Consider the following 25,553-nt stretch of genomic DNA (forward strand, 5'->3'; position numbering starts at 1 on the left):
CGTGCAGTGAGGGTTGTGTCATAGCACCAGGTACCGCATTGTAGTTCACTGGAACAGGAAATGTTGCGGCTAACTTGATTGCTCAAGGACAAAGACAGGAAATAGACAAGAAAGTGAACTGCAAAAAAAAAAAGAGGAAACAAGCAGCTCTTCAAATCTTAGTGTTATAAAACGAATCCTGGAAAGCCATGATCCGTCATGTTCTATTCGCCACTTTGTAATCCCTGGTTTAAAATGTAAAACATTATCCACCGTTAGACTTTACTGCTTAGTATTTGCTTTGGTAGCATCAGGACATGCTAATAATTTGCCGACGTGTTCAGCTGTAATATTATTTTTTGTACTTTTTGAACGTGTGTTACCAAACAGATGTTCTACCCTCCCGTGTGTGTGACTGATTTCATGAGAATTTCTGCGTTTGGCCGTCTCTCGTCATGCGTACTAGTGAAACGTCGGCAATTGATGTTTGTAGTTTAAGCGGCCATGTTGGATTTTGGCTCCAGGGTTGCTCAGGAGCTTTTGATTTTCCAAGTCTGAACTCCTGTGAGTGCAGGTTCTTTTGTCGACTACGACTTTGGCGACTTCAGTTTTTTCGTACCTGTAGAACTGCCATATATCAGTTGACGTTAGCTTTAGCGTTAGCTTTCCTGCTAGTAGAATTGCTTCTGGTATTGTGACAGTAGCTTTTGTTAAAAGTGAGATTCTGAGCATTTAAGCATGGAAATAACGGCTTTACTACTGGTTTGAATGTTTACAGCAAACTTAAAAATACGCTAATTTCACACGCTTACCTGTACCATGAGACTTTCCATCGTATTGGTGGCATTCACCAAACATCCACGCTCAGATGTGGGAAGCATGTCGCTTTGCTGATTCAAAACTCTTGGGGGTCAAAAGGCAAGTTTATTTATAAAGCACTTTTCATTAACAAGACCAATCAAAGTGCTTTATTCATGATTACTTAAGGGGCTAAATAATTACAATGTGTTTCTCATTGTTTTGAATGTTTAAACATGCAATAAACACAGATGTCCAGTATGTATGTGTGTGATTTCCACCCTTAAATGAAGATTATTTTTACGCTTTTTACTGTGTTTTACAAGCCCGTTGCCAAACTGGTTGACTATAGAGTCACTGTGTGTGAAACTGAATTCTATAAAAAAGCTGAGAAAATGAAAAGTCCCAATGTCGAAAACTTGCGTGCGTGAATGTAATCTAAGTTTATCAAGAAATCAAGCACATTTCTTTCCCTAAACAAGGCCATGTGGGCCACCGGCTTTTTCCAGCATGCATGTTTGCTTTTATTTTCATAGGTTTGTTTAATTTCACTGTTAATTTCTTTACTATGTATTATCAGTAGAGCCTCTCATCTATTTACTCTAATCTGGATCAAGTATTCCCCTCCTGGCCATTTATCTCAGCTAATCTCATCTGAACATCTGGAGTCGGTTGGGGGCTTGTTGTACACATTATTTAATGTTTATTTAACAGGATCTAAAATACCTCCAATATAATCTTTTAATTGGCCACTTTTAATGGTTTTGGTGCGTCCTGAAGAGTAACTGGTAATTAGCTGTAGCTGTTAATATCTCATTTAGCTGTGGCTGTGTGGGGAAGTGGTGACCTGGTGGTTAGAGCAGCGCACACGTGTCCTGAGAAGGCTGCTCGGTTTGAACCCCGCAGACTGCCCCACTAATATGGTTCCCTTGAGCAATAACCTTAGCCCCCAGAATGCAGTAAAAGCTGCCCACTGCTTCTGTAATCCTTTAAAGTTACTAGAGATGACTGAACTTCTTTATTTGCTAATCTAAAAACAAAGTAATGCTGATTCTGATCACACACTAACTTCGTATTGAGATTTCCTCTATCCTCCCAATAAAGTCGCTTAGCTCTCTTGTCTTTTTAAATTAGGAAAATGTTTCCTGTGAGGCAACCGACTCGTGGCTCCTTCCCGTTAATTCTCTGGGGCCATTTCAGTATAACTCAGAGCATATTGCTGTGTAGCTCCTCCCCCCCCCCCCCCCCCCCCCCCCAAACCGGTCTGTTTGCTGCATTTTCTTAAACACATGAGTTGAGAATATAATCTGCTTGATCTATCTGCTGATCAATTTTAACGTGAACCGTATCTCCCTCAACACCGATTTGTGTTTTTTTCTTTTTCTAATTGGACCACCTAGTCGAATAACAGGAAGTGAAGAGGTGAAAGGTGCCTCATTTTTCCTGTGTTCATGTCCAGGCTGGGTACAGATTATTTTTCCTGTGGCAGTGTGTGGATTTTCATAGTTTTTCTTTCAGCCACTCTTTGTTCAGAATTGCTTTGCATCTTTTAAGATGCACCTTTGCCTTTTATATATGCATAGTGATTTCCACATGCAGGAGCGTTTTGGATTAGGACATCTGCACAAGTTGTTCAGGTTATGCTTTTCAGTGATAAAGCTTTGCCTCTGACAGTATGGGAGCTTGAATTGAGGAACAATTAAAATCTGGTAAGTCTTTTTTTTTTTTTTTATTCCTCGCTGCTATCATTGAGACAGAGCGACGTAAATCTATCCTCCTGGACACAGGAGCTAATTCTCTTTAAATGCAATTTAATGTCATTTGGTAATCTTGTACTTTTTTTTCTCTAAACATGCCTTTATGATACAGCTGTTAAATTCACAGAATCAACTTCATTTTGGATTACAGTATGGAAAAACAAAACACTTGGGCTGATTTTATTATGAAAAAGTTAAGTTTAACATAAAGTACTTCCTTTATAGTGACAGATGTCACGCAATAAAAAAAACAAACACAAACCAGTCTAAGTGTTTTGCTCCTGTTCGTTCTTTGAAGATCTAATATTGCGGTGCCTGTTTAAAAACAGGATTGTTGTATAAGAACATAGAAAGCCGAGCAAAGTAACAGCACACATTTCCTAATAGAAACAACTCTTACATTTTTCATGTTAAATGTTCCGAAACATAACAGTGATGGTTAATCTGAGGACATGATGGAGCATTTTTCCTGTTGTATTTAAAAAGTTTCCTTAAAACATCATTAGTTCAAGTTTGTAGTCAAACTGTTTTTAATATTTGCTTTAAGTTTCCATTTTCCCGTGTTTTAGTTTATTTAAAATTTCTTCCAACTTGCTTTTATTCTGTTTTTATTTTCCTATATTTTAATCACGTAAAGCACTTTGCGTTGTTCTTGTACTGAAATGTGTTATACAAATAAATTTTCCTTGCCTTGCATGCAGCATCTTGATTGTTGCCTCCTACTGAGCAAATACTTTAAAAATTAAACGGCTCACTCAGAATGGGTAAAATAATTCAGTATTTTTCTACATACTGCTTCAGTTTCTAACCTCTGATGAGTTCAATTCCTGTAATAAATTCTGGTATTGTTGAAAAAACACCATCGTTTTTGATTCTGGTGACTGATTAGGACAAAGTAATTATGGTTTTTTTTTTCAAACTGTTTATCATAATTAATAAATCAATAAGAATTCAACATTGTGATACTTGTCTAGATCCAATAAAAGTTTATTTTTGTGTATTAGGAAATAAATAAATGAACAAAATGAATAAAGAGCTGAAGATGTTCAGATTTTTAATCGTGGGGCCTGAAAAATGGAGGATCAGAGCCAGAGGTGAGCTGTTAGGAGAAGAGAAAACAAAGAGTTTGTCTGGGCAGGAGATGAAGGATATTGATTTAGCTTCAAATCTAGGCACTTTTATGATAAACCAATCCGGTTCATACACAGAATCCCACTTGGTGCATCTTGAGGTGAGATGGAGACAGAAGGTATGCTGTGGCGCCCCCTGGGGGGTTTCCACCGACACAAGATTAAAATGGAGTGATTGACCATAACGGGACTGTCTGATCTTCTTTTGCACCGATTTAAAAGAGCTTAGTGTCTTAACGGTGCACATAGGCTGTTGCCATTTTCTGCAGCAATCCCCCGATACCCTAAACACAAGCAACCCGACACTTCTTACAGAGATAACAAGCTGTCTTCCTGGATAAGCGTGTGGCCAATCTATCTACTTATTTATGTCCCCCCTTCATTTTCCTCTAGAACTTTATCTGGATGATCAGCGAGTTTTGAGCGGAAACGCCTGTTTTCACCAGAAGTCGCGCAGAGCCTGAAGCGGAAAGCCAGAAGCTCACCAAGAACCACCGCAGCGCCTTTTTTTCAGTAAGTCTCAATAAAACCTGTAACCTCTAAAGGATGGAGGGATGGGGCTTTGGTTAACCTTATCCACGAAAATCAACTTCTGTTTACAGGTATTTTAATTGTGTTTTTTATGCGGCAGACCAATAGTCTGGTAGTCATAATAATGGAAGTAGGAGGAAAAAAGACGCGCTGCGCGGTTGTTGATTCTTCGCGTCTCGGCTGTCATTGCGGGACTTTTGCGTGTTTTCTCACTGCATGCGTGTTTTTTTTTCTTCTTCTTCCCCGGGTCACTTTGAGGAATCTTACCACAATCGCCAGCATAGATCACGGCATCATGGACCAACATCTGAGCGGTGCGCTGCGCCCACATAGCGTGAATGGAGACCCCCCCCCCCCCCCCCCCCCCCCCCAGATCACCTCTAATTGCTCGGCTGATACTGATTTGCCCAAATCACCCATCAAACAAACAAACACCCTACCACATGAAACTAAAACGCCATAAAGCCCTTTATTTTTCTAAGTTATATTGGGATGTGTGATGTTAATGCTGTAATTTCAGTAAATATCTAATTTCCTGGCAGAATTTTTTTTCCCCTTGCTTAAATGTTTAGAGAACATGTTATCAGGCCCAGATCATCTGCATAAATAAAAAACGCTGCAGTTTTCAAATAATTATTTCATTTATTAGGGGGAGAAGCGGCTATCCAGAGCGCATTTGGCAGCAACAAGTGCATCAAGCAATATCAAGTATAATGTAACAGTAGCTATGTTTACATGGACAAAGGTAATCGGAATAAGGGGCCGATCAGAATAAAAAAGCGCCATGTAAACAGGCCAATCGGAATATTGTGGTCGGTTTAAGCTCAGTCTGGATGAAATTGCAATTTGAATGAGATCGGTGGTTTATGACGATTGATAATCCAATTAGCATGCATGTAAACACTTGTCTGGATCCGAACTGACTCGAGTGCACATGTGCGCCTGACGTAAATGTGATGTAGTTCCTCGTTATTGAATGGTGGAAATAAGCAAAACTGTCTGGGTTCTAAATACAACCTTTCTATTTGAAACATTAAAAGAAGTCAAGATTATTATTTATATGGTAAAGTTTCAACCTTAATTAGAAGCTGGTGCAAATCCAGCCTGTGTGCTTGGAAGAGAGTTTACATTTTTTTGTTGTTCAGCAAAGATGGAATTTCTTCTTCTGTGGGTTTTTTTTTCTGAGAAATTTGATAACTGATCATATCAGAGTCTGATTCTATTCTGAATAAAGCCAGGTGCATAAATACACATGCAAACCATGATTGGACTGTCTTCCCATATAAACGGTACAATCCGATTATGTTTTGTCTTTTAATCCAAATATATTTCAATCCCACTGTGAAATTTCATGCATGTAAACATAGCGACTGAGAGCATTCTATGGGTGTTGGTGAGAGTTGCGTATAAAGTAACAACGAAGAGAAAAAAAAATGTTACAAGTCTGTAGGTATTAAGTATAACAATTTTTATATATTTTTGAGTCCAAGCAGTTAATTAACCTAATAGATTTTAAACATAAGCCCTCCATTTACTGGTCGGTATCCGTTCCTCACCTATGGTAATTTCGGTCATGAAATAAAATTAATAATAGATATTTCCCTTTATAGTCCCACATAGGGGACATTTCTCTCTGCGTTTAACCCATCCCTCAGGGAGCAGTGTGCCGCCACACTGAGTGACGCACAGGGAGCAATCCGTGCTCAAGGGTCTTGCTCAGGGACCAAGAGTGAGACTGAGCATTGAACCACTGACCTTTGCGGCCGCTCCAAGATGCAAACGCCTGGCTCTCTAACCACTAGGCAGCAACTCCCCCATGACCGAAAGAACCAGATCCCAGATACAAGTGGCTGAAATGAACTTCCACCGCTGGGTGGCCGGGCCTCAGAGATAAGGCGAGGTGCTTGACCATCCGGGAGGGGCTCGGGGTAGAGCTGCTGCTCCTCCACATCAAGAGGAGTCAGCTAAGGTGTTTCTAGCATTTGTTTCAAATGACCCCTGGACGCCTCCCTCTGAAGGCATGTCCCACCGGGAGGAGTCCTAATGGGCAGCACAGGACACGCGGGACAGACGGCTGTCCTTGGAACGTCTCGTGGTTCCCCCAGAGGAGCTGGAGGAGGTGTCTGGGGTGAAAGAAGTTTGGCTGTCTCTGCCCCAATGATCCGGTCCTGGATAAGCAGAAAAGCACAGTGTAAAGAAAAATATAGATTTAGTTTCGTTATCAATCTCTTATCATAAGTGGCGCATCATTTTGTGAAAGTTGCTACTTCATCACAAAAAAGACATGATCAGAAAGACAAAACTAAATTCATTCCTTTAATTCTTGACACAAAGGAGAAAATAACTGATATAGGAAATGTTGATAAATACAGTTTTTTAAACATGGATATAATATAAACGTTTCCTATAAAATCGGACCTTACTTGCCCCTTTTTTTGTCTTGTTGAGATCAGGGGAGCCTGGAAAATGCTGCTCTTCTAGAGAGGTCCTAAAAAAGTTTGAGAAACCCTGCTGTGAATCATTATTTTATTTTCAGCTACTTTGGAGGGAGTGATGCCACAGAATCTCAGGTGAATTTGAGCCGAAATTTTAAATGGGCCATTGTAAAACCACTTATATCAGGGGTCACCAACATGATGCCCGTACGCACCAGGTAGCCCCCAAGGACCACATCTGGGGCCCTCAGGCCTGTTCAGAAAATAGTACAACCCTCCAGTGAGCTGCATCTAAAATGCTATTTTATTCAGTTGCTCTTCTTCATAGATTTAAAAATGATTTATATTACGTAAAGTTAAGATGAGCTTGGACTCTGGTAGTTCAAATGTCAGTGCAGGTAGCCCATCGTATGACACAGTAACAATGAAGTAGCTCTCAGTTTTGAAAACGTTGGTGATCCATGATTTAAATATTAATTTCATTGTTAAGTGTAACAAAGACCCGGTTCGTCACAGAATAAGTGAACACATGCACCTTACCTGAAACGCTGGAACGTGCACACAGCACTTTGAAGTATTTACTAATTTGCACGTCATCATGGCTCCAGCCTGTAAAAATAAGAATTAGACATGTGATTTTGGTAATATCTGTTAAGTGTTAGTGTGTAGTGTATGTTGTGTGTTTTAGGGTTTTCAGCGTGGTGTAATGGTTTGATTGTTTACTAACCTTGTTCTTGTGTCTGGCAAAAGGATTCCCCAGAGACTAGACGCCTATTTGAAACCTTCCGGGCCAGACCAAGAGGTAAGAAAACGGGGGGAGTCATCTAATGGTTTTATAATTGTTTGAAGAATTCTTTATTGTAATTGTGTTTGTTTATGATTTTGTTGTTTAATTGATGGGTTTTAAGTGGTTTTACTTGGTTGGGTGTGGCCCTTTTAAGAAGCCACCTTGTTGATTCATACAGAGAGTTGAGTTTAGGGTGTCACCTACTGTTCTGCTGCTCTCTGCTACTAGATAAACCTTGACTGCTTAAGCTCCACATGCACTTTTTGATTGCACTGAAAATAAATGACACTGAGGAAACTGAGGACCTGAAAGCTGCTGACCTTTAATTTTTTTGTTCGTCGGTACCAACACTGTTTGTTCCACCGCCGTGCCAACCCGACCACACTGATCCACAGGGTGGGGACGGTGTTGACACTAAGCCATCCTGGTTTGGATCCTTGTTCTCCTCCCCCTCTGTCTGGAGGCTAAACGCACTCCTAGAGAACACGAATCAATGGTTCCCTCACTTACAGCAACGCATCCAGGTCCTGAAGCAGAGAAGCAGACCCAGACCATCATATTAAAATTAGTGTTGCACTGATACCAGTATCAGACGGGGCCCCCATCCAGCACTAAAATGGTGATATCGGTATCGGCGAGTACCAACAAATAGGCACCAATACCATTTTGATGTTTGTATGTCACTTGTACGCAGCCTTCTCTCTCCTGGCTAGTATTATACATGTTATATAAGTTCATGAAAGTTGCACTATTTTGGCAATTGAGAGCCAAAACTCAGGGTTTAAAAGAGATTATTCAATTATTACTGTCATTTTACTGTCTTACTGTTGCACTACTATTATAAATGTTATAATTTCACGAATGTTGCACTATTTTGTCCTTTGAGAGCCAAACGTTTATTCAACTATTGTCACCCATTCCAGGTAGGCAATAAAAAGTTCTACTACCCTAAGTAGTATGCAGTTCTTCATATATACACACACACACATCAGTTTCAAACAGATGGTATCGGTATCGGCCAATAATGCACAGCCAGGTATCGGGTATCGGTATTGGGGACAAAAAATGGCATCAGTGCAACACTAATTACCACACAGGGCCATCTGGGTTTAAATTGGTGTTTCCCATAAGTACATTTTTTATTTTACTGTACTTACTCTCAGATTCCCTTCGTCTGGGGAAAGTTTATTGAGTTACTTTAACTCTGAGCTCTGTCATATGTTGATGTCACAGGCTTACAGTTTTCTATATGCACATGGATATTTTATGCAGCTAATTTCTTTACACATGGAGCGGACAACGGTGTGAAGTGGGCTTCATTAAGTTGAAGTGTAACTAATTCAGTCTGTTGGAGAGAAGGAAAGACTTCAACGGCCTTCAGACAGTCACAGTCTACTGATTAGAAAAACGAAGGGGCAGCAGCTAATTCCTGTTCTGCGTTGTGTAACAGCACTTGCAGTCATGAAGCCTCCTAGGATATCCAATTATAAACCACAGCACCACTTACAGCGGAAGTCAAGCCTGCACGCTTTCTCGCTTTCGTACTAATCATGTTTATTGGCTTTTACACAATAAATGTCATAAATAATAAATAATATCTAATGTTATCATATTATGAAAAGGAGGAGATCAAAATGTTACAAACCTTTATTCGAAGTACATATAATCCATCCATCTATTGTTTTATACCCGTGTATCTCCAGCTGTCATTGGGCAAAAGGTGGGGTCCACCCTGGACAGATCATAGGGCAACACAGACATGCACAGAACAGGCGACCATGTAAGCACCCATTAGTAAGCTAAGAGATCAGTTAACCTTGTCATGTTTTTGGGCTGTGGGAGGAAGCTGGAGTAATCAGAAATGTGGAAACTCCTTACTGAAAGACCCCAGACTCTTGCAACAAGGTCACAGTGCTACCACCCGTGCAGCCTTAAGTCAAGTCAGGTTTTTTTGTATAGCAGATTTCAGCAGTAAGGCGGTTCAAAGTGCTTTACAGCATAAAAACATCAGAAACTCATTGAAACAGTCACTGGTTGTGAGACCAGTACCAAACATTGAATTGTATCAAGTGAAAACTTCAATACACATTAAACATGTTGGCCAATGTTCCTGTTATTTTGGGCAGAAAGCAACTCTAAACAGGTGGGTTTTCAGTCATGATTTAGAGGAACTCAGCGTTTCGGCTGATCTGCAGTTTTCTGGAAGTTTGTTCCAGATTCGTGGAGTATATGATCTAAATGCAGCTTCTCCATGTTTGGTTCTGGTTCTGGGTCTGCAGAGTAGACCAGAATCAGGAGACCTGAGTGCTCCGGAGGGTTGATACAACAACAACAGGTCTTTATCTGAATCTAATCTAATCTGAAAGTCCTACCACCAGACCAGGATCTTTCATCCCAGGAAATTGTAATTACCAGGGTAGAATTGCGTCAAAATACACAACATTTATTAGCCGTTTTGTAAATACATTTGAGCTTATTGTTTGCCTGTTTTTATTGATAACCCATCAAGCCACAGTCACTCTCCATAGGTGGAGTAGTCGTCTGGGTGCGATTCCAGCTTCCCTCTGTCACATGTCGATGTGCCCCTGGGCAAGGCACTTAACCCCAAGTTGCCAACCGAGCTGTGTATTGGTGTATGACAGTGTGAGCGATTGGGTGAGTGTGGCTCTACTGTACAGCGCTTTTAGTGGTCAGTATGATTGGAAATGTGCCATATAAGTTCAGTCCATTTGCCATTTACCAGACCTTTACGATACGGTGGACCTGGGTTGAATTCAAGTGTGCAAGTGTGTGTGCAAGTTGTAATGACTTGCTATGGGAACGAACCCCTGAATAAGCGATCCCTCATCTTCTGAGAAACCTGAATGAGGTTTCTCTTGGTGCTCTGCAAAAGGACCTGTAAGGGCATCAGTAAAGGTTAGGGTTTCACTTTCAGCTGAGGTGGTTGTGTTTGCGTGTGTGGGTTTGAAAAAACATTGTCTCAGCTGTATCCTTGTCATTTTCAATATAATATCTCAAGGTGCTAAAATAATATAAGTCAAAAAGCCTGGTAAATCTGACTAAGTGACACTTGAACACTACTCAAATGTCAGAGCAGATACATGCAGAGCAGAGCAAGTGGGTAAAGGGTTTTACACAAACAACCCTTCTGAAATTAACTAAACCAGGAAACAGTGAAACTCAAGTCATGCAACTGAAAGTTTGACTGACTGACATTTTCCATTCTGATGCTTTGAACAATAATTTTAGCATTTTAGCTGATCCTACTGCAACCAGACATTTAAATGTTAATATTGGGTTTTGTATATTTTGTCGCACAGAAGCAGAACACCAAAATAAACACCTATACCTCCTTAGTGCTGGATAACATTAGCTTCTAATTCAACAAAGTCACCATGAAAAGAATAAGCTTCACAATAATGTGAGTGTAACACCGTGCTGACACGGGGGTGGTGGTAGTGGTGGTGGTTAGGGTGAGGGGGGGGGGGGTCAGTTTGGGTAACAGCCGCAACATTTTTTCTCATTCCAAAAACACCCAAAATTGGGGACAGCTTTAGCAGGGACTGTCCCCAGAAATTGAGAGTGTCTGGTCGCTCAAATTTTTGTTACATTTTATTTTAAGAATCTTTATTTACTTAGAAACTTGAAACATAAGATGAGTGAACTTGGCAGTGTGGCTTTGTCAGGAAATGATGTCTTTTGGCAAATGAGAGGTTGCGAGTTGTATTTGTCTATGTTGGCCTTATCATAGTGTTACTGTTTGCTGACCATGCTGCCGTCACTCCAGGTTCTTTTACTGAATAATAATGTGATGTTTTTTACTGTAGACTTCTGTAGGAGTATAAAAGACTCATGAAACCATAATTATAATTACCATATTCAATCTAAAAGGCAGAGAAAGACTTCAATTCAGTACTGTTCTTTTACACAACAACTCTGACGTCATTTCTGGACATCCGAGAGAGAGAGAGAGAAAGAGACAGGGAGGAAGAGTGAGACTCTTAGGGAGCCTCCTATTCTTCCTTCCTACAGGCCTTATATAGGATCAGATGTTTTTACGCCTATTCAGGGGCATGTACAGCATGATAACAGTGTTCCGTTCATCACATTGGTGGAAAGCATACCATAATGCATACGTGTCCCAGCCGACACGTTTATCCAATCAGTCATTCCGTCCAATCTAAGTATGTCAGCTTCTGGCCTCCAGAGTCCGTTTATCTGTGATCTCCATGGTAACTGATGGTGCAGTCCAGTCTCTGCGGTCACAAAATCTCTTACAATATGAAAAAACAAATTTCTGCGGTTAAATTGTTTTCTAAGTCTGCTCTTAGCAACAAAACCAGAATTTGTTGTCTTGACTGTGATTAGCTCTTAGTTTGACTGATTGTGTGTATGTAGTCTTAGAATGTGGCATTTTTTGTCATTTTCATTCTTTTTTTTGTTTGTTTTTTGTTTTTCCCAGTGTCTAGCAATGTGGCAATAAGAATTGATGTCTTAATGCCAAATAGAGCTCGACAGATTTTACTTTCACAAGTGGAGCAAACGGCTTTCGCCATAGTGCGCCGCTTGATTTGTGCGTGTAAATAGCTTTATTGTGATTCCTGCAGGGAGAATTTCAAATTATATGGACACTACAATGGGAAAGTGGGAGAGTAAAGGAAGAACAAGAAGAGAAAAAAAAAGAAAGAGAAGAGGTGAAAGAAAGAAGAGATAAAAGGAAGAGAATGATAAAACGTCCTCTGTCTGCTCCATCACCTGGAAAGAGAGATGCAAAAAGAACAGCACAACCAACGGACATAAAGCAACAGATACAATCGAGTAACACCTTGATACCATTGCTAAATCATATATATTATTATGTAAGCTGACATGTGTAATGTGATATCTGAAAAACAATGTGAAAGAACATGAATAAATAAATAAATTATAGGCTTTCTGTATATTAGTGAACATTTAATACCTGGGACCCAGCACCTGTGGGAGTTTGTGAGAGTGCACTAGTTTAGGTGAAAATTATCCAGAAGGAAATAGCTCGATAGTGGTTGTGGAGAACCAAAGACCCGCCTTCCCCGAGCACAGAGGCAGGGGTCAGGGGTCCCATAACCCCGGACTCCCAAAGAGGCCCCCAAAGCATTCGTATTACAACAGCGTGACCTGACGTCCGCAATTTCCGGGAACAGCCCCCGTTTTGGACAATCTGTCCCCGGCAAAAGGTCTCCCTGGAAATGTCCCAGATTTCAGCGTTCTATGAATGATTAAATAATTTGCGCATAAAAAGAACTACTACCTGTCAGTGTTACAAGCTACGTTTACATGAACAAAAGTAAATGAAAAAAAACGGCAGATCAGAATAAAAAAGCGTCATGTAAACACGCCAATCGGAATACGATGACCAGATTAAGTTCAATTGGAATTAAATTGTATTTTTAAATGAGAGTGGTGGGTTATGCCGATTGATAATCCGATCAGCATGAAATATAAACGCTGGTCCGAATGTGACAATCTGAACCGAGCGTGCATGTGCGCCCAACATAAACGTGACATATTTCCGCGTTATGTGGCAGAAATACGTTTTGAAGTAAAACTGCGGGGGTCTGCTGATACAATCTTTCTATTGGATTACATTAAAAGTTTAAAATTTAAAATTTCACTCAGGAAAGTTTCAACCGTAATTAGAACCTCGTACAAGCCTTGCCGTTTGGAGGACTAACAAACTTGAATAATTCTGCTTTATTTACTATTTTTTGTTGTTCAGCAATAACAGAAGTTCTTCTGATATTTTTTTTTTGAGAAATTTGATAACTACGCACGTCAGAGTGGTTCAATTCTGAGTAAGGCCAGGTGCATATACACGCACGTCATGATCGGATTAATTGATTGTGTGCCCATATAAACGGTTCTATCATCGTGACATTTCGTTCATGTAAACATCGCTACAGACAAAGTAGTAGAGGAAGAACAACGCACACTGAACAGCCAGCGAAAGATTACAATCTTAACTTGGTGTGATTCACAAGAAAAATTACATTATTTCATTTGGACACACCAATATCAATGCCAAGAGCAACGTGGGGTTTAGTGTTTAGTATTTTCCCCGTTTAAGAGGCTCCAACCTGAGTTAAATCAAACTAACAACCTCTCATTTGCCACAAGATGTTGTTTTCCAACCAAACCACTTCTACCAACAAACTAACTGCGAATAGCTGCCCTGTGTTGCAAAACAAAAACTTACGAAAACCATTAACCATAACATTAAGGCTAAAAAGCAGAAGAGCTAGAGAAGTACAGTGAGTACTTTTTTAAGATCAGAGATAAGACAAATGATGGATTTGAGCAGTGTTGTATAGTAACAAAGTAAAAATACTTCACTACTGTACTTAAGAATATTTTGGAGTACTTTATACTTTTCTCGGGTATTAATTTTTTTTGATAACTTTTACTTTTACTTCTCTATATTTCCGAACTTAATTGCATACTTTTACTCCGATACATTTTGAATGATTGGTTTAGTTACTTGTTACAAAAAAAAAGAGAGAGAGAGAGAGAGAGAGAGAGAGACGCTCAGCGGGGGCGGGGCCTGGCGCTCCCTGCAGCAATCACTAACGCGCCAAGGCCTTTGATTGAAAAGGCCATATTTTGGCTGCAGTGCTTGCTGTTCTCTTATGAAGAAAAGATGCCCTGGTGTGTGTGTGTGTGTGTGTGTGTGTGTGTGTGTGTGTGGGTGTGTGTGTGTGTGTGTGAGTGTGTGGTGGCGGCAGGTGTAGAGGGGGGGCCCAAAAAGACTGTTGCCCCGGGCCCTAGCACAGCTGTCAGCTGGCCTGCCTGCAGGTTTACCACTTCCTGTAGGTTAACTGGACCTGGTTTATCACTTACCCATGTTTTTAGTATACACCCCCTGGTCTAAATCTTGCCTGCACTTGGTTGTGTACAATTTTAAAGTGCATAGCACTGACCTTATTTGAAGAAGGAAAAGTGAAAGCTTACAAAAACGTTGTGTGTTCTGTCTAAACTTGGTCTAAATTTCTCCAACACTTGGTTGTGTATATTATTTTAAGTAAATTTGACCTTCAAAGTTTACCAAAATGTAATTCAAACTGCATTTGCTTTGTTTTACTTTTTACTTTTACTTTTTATTACATTACTTGAGTACATCTATTTTTACAGTAATTTTCATACTTAAGTACAAGACATTTCAGATACTTTAAGACTTTTACTCAAGTAACATTTCAGTCAGTTACTTGGACTTTTACCAAAGTCATATTTTGGAGAGGTACTTATACTTTTACTTGACTCCGAGATTTCAGTACTTTATACAACACTGGATTTGAGGGTCTTTTTTTAAAAGCAGGGGTGCCCACACTCTTGTCCTGAAGAACTCCCATGCTGCAACTTTTAGACGCAAGATCTCCAACGCATCTAAACCAAGTGGCCAAATTCCCCTGTCAGCATGGCCTTCAGGTCTTGGGCACACCCAAATTAACATAATAAAAGTAGCAAAGAGCTTTCAACCTTACAGGCTTGGTGAATTTAAAACAAGAGCTAATCATATATGCTGGATCTTTTACCAGAAATTGCTCATTAGTTTTTTCTGAAAACAGAGATCTACCAAATGGCAGGAGTAATCTGCAGAATAATCGCGAGTCAAGCAACACCTTGGGCGATGTATCCGCTGTCACATTGGTAAACATGTTTCTGTGGTTTCATTCTTTTTCGCATAATCATCAGTGCAATGTTCTTTAGTAGTACACCACCGTGTCTGTGTGCCAGTTGTAATGGCTTGTTGTGGCAACCCCTTTATAAGGGAGCACTTTGGGCCCCTGGTTCCTTTTTTAAAAAAAAAAAAAAAAAACAATTAAGAACCGGCTCCAGTACCAGGCCTGGTTAACAAACCTGGAACCTGTTTGCTGGAATAACCCGACTTAATGCAAACTAACAAGGCTGGGTCCATTCCTTTATTGCACATGCAAGCTTAAGTGCACAATAATATAAATATAAATATATCATAATAAAACTCAGTTTTTGTAAAGTTGTAAAGTGTATCATGGCTGACTTTGGGGCATAAAGGTTTTGCTGAAAGATCGTGAGTTTACGTTTTGAGCCTGTAGAAAGCTTTTCATTCAATTTCTTAAAGAAGAATACAAACAATTTTAAACAGGAAGTGACTTGAATGTTTTTTTCAACCACACATTGTACCCATTATACTTCAGTTTGAACAGATCTTCCTTGTCAAATGTGCTTGACACTTGGCTCCTCGTCTGCTCTTACCATTTTGTTCCTCTTTAAGTTTTTGGACTTCCTATTGCTTTACTTAAATACACCCCAGGCTAGTGTGCTCTGGTGTGTCACTCTAGCAGGGACTGCATCAAAGAAAGCTGCCTGGTGAGAGATTTTACTTTAATTTTTACCTGTGTTAGAAGCGTGAATGTTTGCCGCTAGATAAGATCTTATTCTTGTGGTCATTAGTAATGTTTTGCAGCTTAACCAACATTATTTGCAGCCACGAGTCATTGCCTTTGTGTAAGTTCATAAGTCTGAAGCTACAAAGTTTTGAACTCAGTCATTTCTGGCAGGCAAAATATATTGTTGCTGTACATCTGAGTGAATCGCTGTTATTTAATTTTATTACTTATCAATAAAACAGTAAGGCAGTATTTTTTTTTCTCATAAGGTTTTACGAGTTATCCTGTAGCAACTGAATGAAAAGCTGAATTTTTCAGAGCTAGATCAAACACAAAATGGGTTAACAGCTAAATCTTCATCCTTGTATTGTTATTAGCCCCAAAATTAAATAGATGGATGCTGAAATTTTACTTCAATTAACCTATGAAAATGAGTCCAGACTTACCTTTGTTATACCTTTAAGCGGTTTGCGCAATCTACATAATATTAGCAACACAACAAGCAGTCTGACCAGTTTAAAAATCTGTTTTTTTTTTCACAAACACATTGTATACCTTTTCACAAATTACCTTTTCCCCACAGCTTCCCCTTGATGATTAACTGCTTATTACAAGGGCATCTTTGAAACAGTTTTTAACATATGATACTTTACACTTGTACTTATTAAGTTGTGGGGTCTGACATTAGGGGATCAAACAGGCTAGTAGTGCAGTGAAGTTTACAAAGAACTATCCAGCGGAAGTGGGTAATGTGAGAGATGAAACTGTGAAGACGTTCAAAGAGACGGTAACAATTGCTAATGGACTCATTTAAAAACATGCAAGCGTTTTACTGGCAGACATGTATCACAAGTTTGATAGAATACAACCAACGACTAAACATTTTTCGTTTAGTGAAACTAAAGACATGCCCAATTTGTCATTTAGAAAAAAAAAAAAAAAAAAAAAAAAAATATATATAGATATAAATAGATATAAATAGAAAAATATAAAAATAAATATATATATTTATACTGATATTAAAATGGAATAGGACCTTAGCAAGTACCGAACAGTACATGGATGGTTTAAAAATAGGATAAGATGGGACTTTATTAATCTCACAATGGAGAAACTCATCTGCTACATCAGCTGTTGTAAAAATAGTTTAGAAATATAACACAAAATTAAGAAATAAGCAGATATATAGATAGAATACAACTCTAACTAACCAACAAACAAAAACATATTAGAAAAGAAAAAAGTGTGGCGGGTAGTTTTTATACAGCCCCCACCTTTATTTGGAAACAAAATAACAAAATCCAGTGCAAACAATTACCTTAAGAAGTCATCTAATTGGTAGATAGATTGAATCTGTGTTTAACTTATTCTCAGTATAAATCCAGCTGTTTAGCGAAGGCCTCAGAGGTTTGTTGGAGAGCATTAGTGAAAATACAACATCATGAAGATTAAGGGACAAAGTAGATAGGTCAGAGAGGATGTTGTGACAAATGATCCTGGAAGAAATCCTCTTAGATCCTGCAAAAGACCCGAGACCCTGGCAGAGGTTTATCTCCAAGCACAACAGCGACTCTAAAACCTACAACCAGAACTGCAAAATAAATATTAAGGTCAAAGAACATTAAATGGCCCAGTCAAAGTCCAGACCTATATGCAACTGGGAATCTGGGAAAGGATATATTGTTATCAGATGCTCTCCATACGTCTTCTTTGCAAGAAAGTTTGAGCAAAACTTTCCATCTCTAATTGAGCAAAGCTGATAGAGACATGCACCAAGATACTTGTGATTTCAGAAAAAGGTTGTTCTGCCAAGTCCCGAAGAGGAGAGGCTGAATATAAATAAAACTATCAACCAGTTTTCTTCATCTTCATTATTATCTCCTGCTTTTCTGTGGTCAAACAAATAAAACAGTAAAATACAATGAGGTGGGAGGTTTTAACCTGACAAAATGTTGAAAAGTCAAACAGCCATGAGTACTTATGCAAGGCACTGCACATATTTTTGGAAAACAACGCTTATCTAAAAGCTGAGCACTGCCAGATACAGAAAAGGCAAAAATGCAGTGGTCTGAAGATTAGCCAAAGGCAGCGAGATTTACCTGTGAGCTAACTTTACCGCTGCTATGTTTTATCTTCCCAGCGTTTGGATCGGCCGGTTCTTCAGCCCAGCAAGTCTAATCTAGCCCAACGCAGACGGGCATTTCTGATACGACTTATCGGTTCATCTTCTGTATGTAAGTATTACTAGTAAATGAAATGAATAAGTTTCCGAAAACACAAACAACAATCATTCTATTGTTCTTATCTTGTCGTAAGGCGATTTTTTTATTTAATATTTGTAGCATAAACATTCTTTTTTTATCAGAATTTCTTTGATGTAGTTTCATTTCAGACCTCAGGACCACACGTGTTGATTCGCGACCCCAAGTGTTGCCCCGACCCCAGACTAATGCGCTGCAACACTGACCGTGTTGCCATTTCCTGTTCACAGCCTGTTTATGCAAAGTTGGGACCGGGCCAACACTGCTGCTTGAGAAATGCTGAGCCGAAGATGGTCTCCACAAATCAAATAACGGGTTTTCACACAGTCCCTTAATAGATATGATCTCTGGTGGGCTTATCTCTGCAGTCATTAGTAATGTTTTACATCTTAACCAATATTATTTGTGGTCATGAGTCGGGACCCCTTCGAAGTTTCGCAATTCTAAAGACGAAAAGTAGATTTATTTTCTTTCTGGTTAGGTTTTCTGAATTATACTGTGGCCTAAAGACCTTGTAAACTGTTTTTAATGACTCGGCATATTTTAGATAAGTCAAAATGGAAAAACAACTTCACCGCTTTTAAGAAACATATTAAAATAAAGCAGAAGCAATGTAACAGGAATATTAAGTGAAAAAGAACCCACCCGTCTCTTTTTACACCTCCGAGTGTCTTTGCTTTTCTCGCAGCAACTTTTGCACTTATGAGGAAATGAGTTTCAGCTCAAACATTAACTTAAAGCCATTTTAGATGATTTTTATTTGCTACTTTTTCTTTCCTTTTGTTCTAAATTGTTTTTATTTCTGAATTACTCCGAATTTGGAATTAGATGCACTCATGGCAAAAAAAAAGAATTAGCACCCTAGAGTTTTAAAATAATCTTTATTTGTCATTAAAAGTTTAGTACGTTGTTGCCCGAGGTTCCAGAGTGTCACTGAAGTGTATTTTTGGGTATGTCACAGCAATATGGCGCCTCTCCAGAGGTTACGTCGTCGACAAAGGCTTGGTTTAACATCTGAGGAGTTTATGTCAGTCAGGACCATATCGAAACCAGAGATCTATGCGTTAATCCAGATCTAGCATTCTCAAAAAGCTATGCTTAAAGTCACTCTATTTATACCTAAAGAAAACACACGTGCGATGAAAATGGGCTTTCTAGGCCACCTCTTCTGTCTGATTCCTGTTGTTCTTCAGAGGAGCGCGCTGACCCGAGAAGGTCATACCCAACATTGTTCCCAGTATGCAAATTACCCCAAAGTGGACAAAGGGAGCTATCTCTCTCAGGTAAAGCACTTGCAGGCTGCTTTTTGCACAAACACAAACTAAATATCTCATATCTGAAGTAACAATAAGTAAACACATGTGTCAATACGTCTGGTTTGTAAACTTCAGACACCATATCAATCTGTGGGATGTGAACCTGGGAGCCAGCGACCACTAGCTCACCACTCCATAGCAATATATCATGACATAAAAACTATCCAGTTGTTACCATGTTTTATACTGCAATTCACCACAAAATCAACTTTTCTTTGCCAATAAACTGTATAAACTGGGCCTCGAGGTGCTACTTTTAATGTTACTTTGCAATTTCTTTTACATTTTTTTATGTGAACTTATCTAGTTCTACAATATTTGTCTTAAAATTCTCTTAGTGCTGCCCTCTTAGGGTTGAACGGTGGCTATTGCAGTTGAATTCTCCCATTGGTTCAAAGAGTACATGCTTTCCTCACCATAGCCCTGTGTTTGGAAGGTGAACACATTAAAAGACGGTTTTGTGGCAAAACCACCAGATGTCAGATCACTTTCCCTCGTCCTGACCGCTGCAGCAATGAGCGCTGCTTAAAAATCCCATCGCTCATCCCTCCACTTTGGTGGCATTTTTCTGAATGGTTCTGGGGGCGGGGTTATGCTTTAACATCATGGTGAGTTACACTTTAAAGGCATACTAAGTTTACCTGACTCCGCCAGATAGATTTGCTCCGCATATCCATCTGGAAACCTTCCGTTGAAGTAATTTTGGGAAGGGGCGAAAATACTGGTTAGCTGATTGGCCTATGTTGGTGATAGACGGGCCAAATGAACCAATCAGATTCGTCCTCCTCTGTTACGAGCGACGACGAAAACACAACCACAAGCCAAGCTACTCTTGCTGCTGCACGTAAAGGCTCGTTAGCTCAGCAAAGAAATACTCTGTAATTCCGATAAAACTTGCTCGATAGCCACGCTAACGCTAGTTTCATCGGCCGAAGCCGCCATGTTCTTTAGACTGAACTGACGCGCTTCTCGTTGCGTCACACCTCAACCCGCCTCAAAGCCAACGCTGAATGGACGTTCGTTTGGTGAACGGCTCCAAATTTTCTTTAACGGAGAGTAGCCAGACTGATCTGCGAGTGAAACCTTGAAAGCTCGCGAGATCAGGATGGTCTCACGAGGCTAATACTAAGTAGCATTTGTTCTAAGTCCATGTGGTGATAATCTAAGTGTTTATGAGACGATTGAGGGGTCTGTCATCTCCCCTTAAGCCGGGCGTACACTGTACGAGTTTTTGCCTTTTTCGGGACGATTCTTCAGTCGTGCGAGCATTTTTTGAATCGGGCCGAATTTCAGCTTGATCGTAGAGGGGGGGAGGGGCGATTGGGTTGTCACGACTACCTCCCGATCAGGAATCGGACGGTCGGTGAAAATCAAACATGTTTGAAATTCAGTCGGCCGTCGTGAGGTTTTCGTGAGCGTATCCTGCTGTTCAAGCAGAGCTACGAGGGGGCGCCCTCCCCTCCTCTCCGTCCCCGCCAGCGGAGGGAGTGGAGCGGGCGTCCCCGAAGCGACCTCTGCCCGGCCCGGTACCCGCGGGACCCGGACGTCGGCTCGCGGGGTTGGGGAGGGCGAGCGTTCCGGTCCGGGCGATGCGCCGGCCGTCTGTTTCCGTACGCCTCAGCTCGCGGAAGGGGGGGGGTGGAGGGCGCCATTGACATTGATAATACAATTACCAAGTCTGCTTATTATAAGCAACGTCTGGCTTAAGTTTTATTAAGTCACTTCTAAATTTCGTGATACACAGGTTGGGCTTTTTGACCGTGAAGTCTCTTATTTGGGCAACAAACTAAGCCACTAGTTATAAATGGACTCCACTACAGAGCTACCTCCTCTTTATCCCCCTCCTTCTCCTAAATAAACAAGACCTAAAGTAGACTCACCTGCGCTGCCTTATGCTTCTCTCGCAATGAGCCGCCAAGTCTCTATCGGTCCGCATAGACACATCTCTCTTTCTCTCCATCGCTCTGCTTTGAGAGGAACAATGCGCTGTAGCTGTAATGTAACTTGCAATGACATCGAAAAAGAGAGGCATTGAAAAATTGGACATTAAAAAGTCAAACAGTGTTAGAAAGTAAATGGTAAATGGTTTGTACTTGTATAGCGCTTTAACTAGTCTTGACGACCTCCAAAGCGTTTTACAATACAGTTTAGTCATTCACCTATTCACACACATATTCACACCCTGACGGTGGTGAGCTATGTTAGCAGCCACAGCTGCCCTGGGGCAGACTGACAGAGGCGAGGCTGCCATGCACCGGCACCACCGGGCCCTCAGAGTTACCAAAATCATAAAACTTATGATGACAGTGTCGTTTTATGCTGCAGATTTTTCAACGAGAGATGCTTTCAGTGTCACTGCAGAGCTCCTGACACTGTTGTGCCATCGGGGGTGTGGCTTAATTGAAGGTCCCTTCAAGGGCCATCCATTTTTCTGGGGTGGAAGAGCTGATCAAAAATGGGAATCTGACTCTTCTGTGATCTTGAAACATTGTTTGTCAGATTCTCGGATAGAAACGAGTGGCCAGGCTTAGAGATGGGGTGAGGAGCTCAAAGTAGGGCCACTGCTTCTTTTGCATCTATTGGAGTTGGTTAAGATGTTTTTGGGCATCTGATCAACGATTCCTTCTGGTCGTCTTCCTGTGGAGGTTTTTTTCCAGGTCACTTGGGGGAGATCCCAGAGCAGACCCAGAATCTGCCGGAGGGACTGCACATCACTTGTGTCTTGGGAAAGCCACATGGGTTGTATACAGAGATCCCCTGTGACCAAATCTTGGATAGGCAGAAGAAAATGCATATATTCTTACTCTTTACTCTGACTGTAAAGCTAAAACTTGTTTGGGTTGAGTTTACAAGTAACGCAAACTGCTTTTTATTACATATTCCATTGTCCAAGCTTGGTGATTGTCCTTATTTTTGTTTTTATTTTGTTTTAGATTTCTCTGAAATTCCAAAGCACCTCCTCCTTCTACGATGAGCATGGACTGCCTTCTTCCTAACGCCTCGGTGACTCCAAACCAAACATTTGTTCCAGGGAAGCTGAGCTCAATGAACATTTTTACCATCTCCCTCCACGGGATAGTGTCTACTATCGGCATCATAGAAAACCTTCTCGTCCTGGGAGTGGTGGGCTTCCGTGTCAAACGCTCCATCATCAGCATCTGGATCCTGAACCTGGCAGCGTCGGACCTGCTGGCCACATCCTCCCTGCCCTTCTTCACCCTCTACATGGCCCGGGGCAGCACCTGGACGCTGGGCTCGACCTTCTGCCGCATCCATACCTCCATCTTCTTCCTCAACATGTTTGTCAGCGCCTTCCTACTGGCAGCCATTTCTCTGGACCGCTGCCTGGTGGTGGTGCAACCCGTCCTGGCTCAGAACTACAGAACCATAGAGCTCGTGGGGAAGATCTGTGCCGTGATTTGGGCGTTGGCTGCGATCTGCACTATCCCTTTCTACATGTTTCGTGACGCCATTCCTCTTCCAAGTGGCAAGTTTCTGTGCTACTACAGTTACTCCCTGTATCTCCCAAGCGAGCCCTTTGACCTGAAAGCGTTATGTAAACAACGCAAAATAGGTTTGGCTTTCATGAAGCTCTTTTTTGCCTTCCTGATTCCTCTTGCAATCATCATTCTCAGCTATGTGGCTGTGAATCTCACCTTAGCACGCAGAGGCTGCCGGAGACCTTTCCGATTTGTTCGACTGGTGATAGCCGTGGTGGTGACGTTCGTCCTCTGCTGGGCTCCATACCACCTCATGATCATTATAGAGGTGTTGGCTTCCAAGGGAAGTAAGGCGCAGCAAGTGGCAACGAAAGTCCTTCCAATTTCAGCGACGATCGGCTTCCTCAACAGCGTTCTCAACCCCATCCTGTATGTCTTCAGCTGCCCCGACCTGTGCCGTAAAATCAGACATTCCCTCGGTGCGGTTATGGAGAGCGTCCTGGCCGAGGACCTGGCCGAGTTCGCTCGGCGTCGCAGCACCGCTCGCAGCTCCCTCGGCAGCGCTGAGTTTTCCATGAAGAAGAAACACTCAATTAAAGAGTTGAGTCAGAAAACAGATTCAGATCAGGTTGAAAGCCTCACCAACTCAGCTGAGCTCTGTGATGTGGGTTCTTAAGGATTAAAAGAAGGCGTTGATTTTAGTTTGGCCTGAAAAACCACCTGGGATATATATAACATACTGTAAAATAAGTTACCATTCCCAATTATCTTTTAAAGTTGAAGGTTTTCATTACCCTTTTCTATCTGTACATATTTTTGAAAAGCATTAAGTGATATTTGTGTGTTAATGTGTCTCGTTAGATTGAAAGAAGTTCAAACTGCGAAGAACAAAGGTTTCAGAACAAAGTTTTCAATTCTAGGTTTGTTTATTGCTCATCTCAGGACCCATTTCAGAAAAGGAAAAAAAATGTACAAAACACTGGGTTCATCCTTTCAGTTGTTTCTTTTGTCCAAGAAGCCAGACTTTCTTGTAAATTTTCAGCTCTCAGTCAACAGTTCTTCAAGATTTCAGAAGGTCTTTCAAAGTTTTTCTTTGGATTTTGCCTGCTTTTCCACCCATTGGTAGCAATTTTTTTAACATGTTCTTAAGAAATGTTGATAGTTTTGCCTCTTATGAATCACCCCGCCAATGAAAATGCTATGAAACTCCACGGTTGAACCCGTTGCTTCTACAAAAGACAGACTCAGCCAAGAACTGATATTGAGTGGGAGGGTTAGATGCTTTGAAAACAACAATCTGTCACAGACACACAAGTTGTACACTGGTTACTGGTTATGTAGATTCCTGAGCTTTTTCAGTCAGTATTTTTTAAGGCAGTCCTCCAGTGAGACTGCTTTCGTGAAAGTTTAAAATGATCTTTTAATGGCTCCTGTCACAGGAAAATGTGTGGCAGTGATCCTACTTGATCTCAGTGCAGCATTTGATAATGTAGGCCATAACATTTCACTGAATCGGCAGAAGGTTCTGGCTCTGACAGAGATCTTATTCTCTACTCTTATTCTGCCTCCATAACCTCTGGGGTTCCAAAATGCTCAATTCTGGCTCTATTGTGGTTTTCTTTTCACATCCTTTCACTTAGCTCATCATTTAGTTTTTTTTTTTTTTTTTTACACTTGCTATCACATTACGCTGATGACATTCAGTTATATATCTCTTTTAAGTCCCAACAGCCGAATAGGCCTTCCACCATGGTCCAGTATTTAACTCAGATCAGTTTCTCTTTTTTAAATTTAAACAAGACAGAGGTCCTGACAATAGCTCCTTCTTACTTACATTGTAATATCAATCAATTTGCAATCATATCTTCTCAGATAGCCATTTTCTCAGCTTAAATGTAAAAAAACCTTGAAAAAAACAACACTTTTTGTATTTGTTCAAATTGTCCTGTACAATGATCTGGAATACAGAAATGACAAAAATAACTGGAAGAAGTTTTTTGAGTGGCCTATGACTTTTTCAAAGCACTGTGAGTAAGCTTTTAACCTCTGATACCAACCTCAGAAGCTGTTGATTGTTCCTCATAAAAGTTTAAGAACTAAGGGGTACAACATTTTTCAGTCTGTTAATTTTTTTTCATTCTGTTTCACATTGTTTGTACTTTGATTTTACCTGGGCCATAGGCCATTGTTATAAATTAACAAAAAATAAATTATATTGTGGCACAAATATAATGTATCTAAAAACTTGGCATAAAATAGGGGAATCCCCACCGCCCATCCCATTCCTTTTAAGTCAAAGTTCATACTTTTGTCCAAAGAAAAACTTCCAAAACAACTAAGAAGTAGAGATGAAGACTTCTATTAATGGCTGAAAGAAGGTCTGGCTCATTGGTCACTATCGAGGTGTGCTGTAAAATATTATCACAGCGCTATGGAAGTGTGAAGTACTTTGCTTTTGTTGCTTATAACGGCTGTCGTGTATTTAGTATGAAATTAGTAACGACGAGAAAAGAACGTGAGTGGTGCCTTCAATGTAGCGTTTGACTGGCTTGTTCCTGAACACGTTTACAGATGAAACTGTGTGTACAGGGTGTATGTAACCTGCTAATGACAAACAGCAAACACCATCACGTGGTTTCCTCATTTAGGCTTAGATGTTGTACAGACATGGTTTACTAGTCACACCTACTCTATTCTTATTTTTTTACTCAGTACATTTA

The 25,553-nt window shown here is 40.5% G+C and overlaps 1 protein-coding gene across 1 annotated transcript; it reads left to right on the forward strand.

Moving 5' to 3' along the window:
- Nucleotides 1–2,092: 2,092 nt before the first annotated feature.
- On the forward strand, nucleotides 2,093–24,134 carry LOC105919011 (prostaglandin D2 receptor 2). Its single transcript, XM_021311532.2, has 5 exons — nucleotides 2,093–2,486; nucleotides 4,058–4,177; nucleotides 7,381–7,432; nucleotides 17,957–18,050; nucleotides 22,327–24,134. The coding sequence occupies exon 5, from the start codon at nucleotides 22,364–22,366 to the stop codon at nucleotides 23,507–23,509; it is 1,146 nt and encodes a 381-aa protein (XP_021167207.1). The 5' UTR covers nucleotides 2,093–2,486; nucleotides 4,058–4,177; nucleotides 7,381–7,432; nucleotides 17,957–18,050; nucleotides 22,327–22,363; the 3' UTR covers nucleotides 23,510–24,134.
- Nucleotides 24,135–25,553: the final 1,419 nt, after the last annotated feature.

The sequence above is a fragment of the Fundulus heteroclitus genome, chromosome 14 (genome assembly GCF_011125445.2).
Source record: "Fundulus heteroclitus isolate FHET01 chromosome 14, MU-UCD_Fhet_4.1, whole genome shotgun sequence".
Taxonomy (NCBI): Eukaryota; Metazoa; Chordata; class Actinopteri; order Cyprinodontiformes; family Fundulidae; genus Fundulus; species Fundulus heteroclitus.

Excerpts from the sequence above, each read along its gene's own strand:
- LOC105919011 (XM_021311532.2), top strand. The coding sequence starts at position 22,364 with ATGAGCATGGACTGCCTTCTTCCTAACGCCTCGGTGACTCCAAACCAA.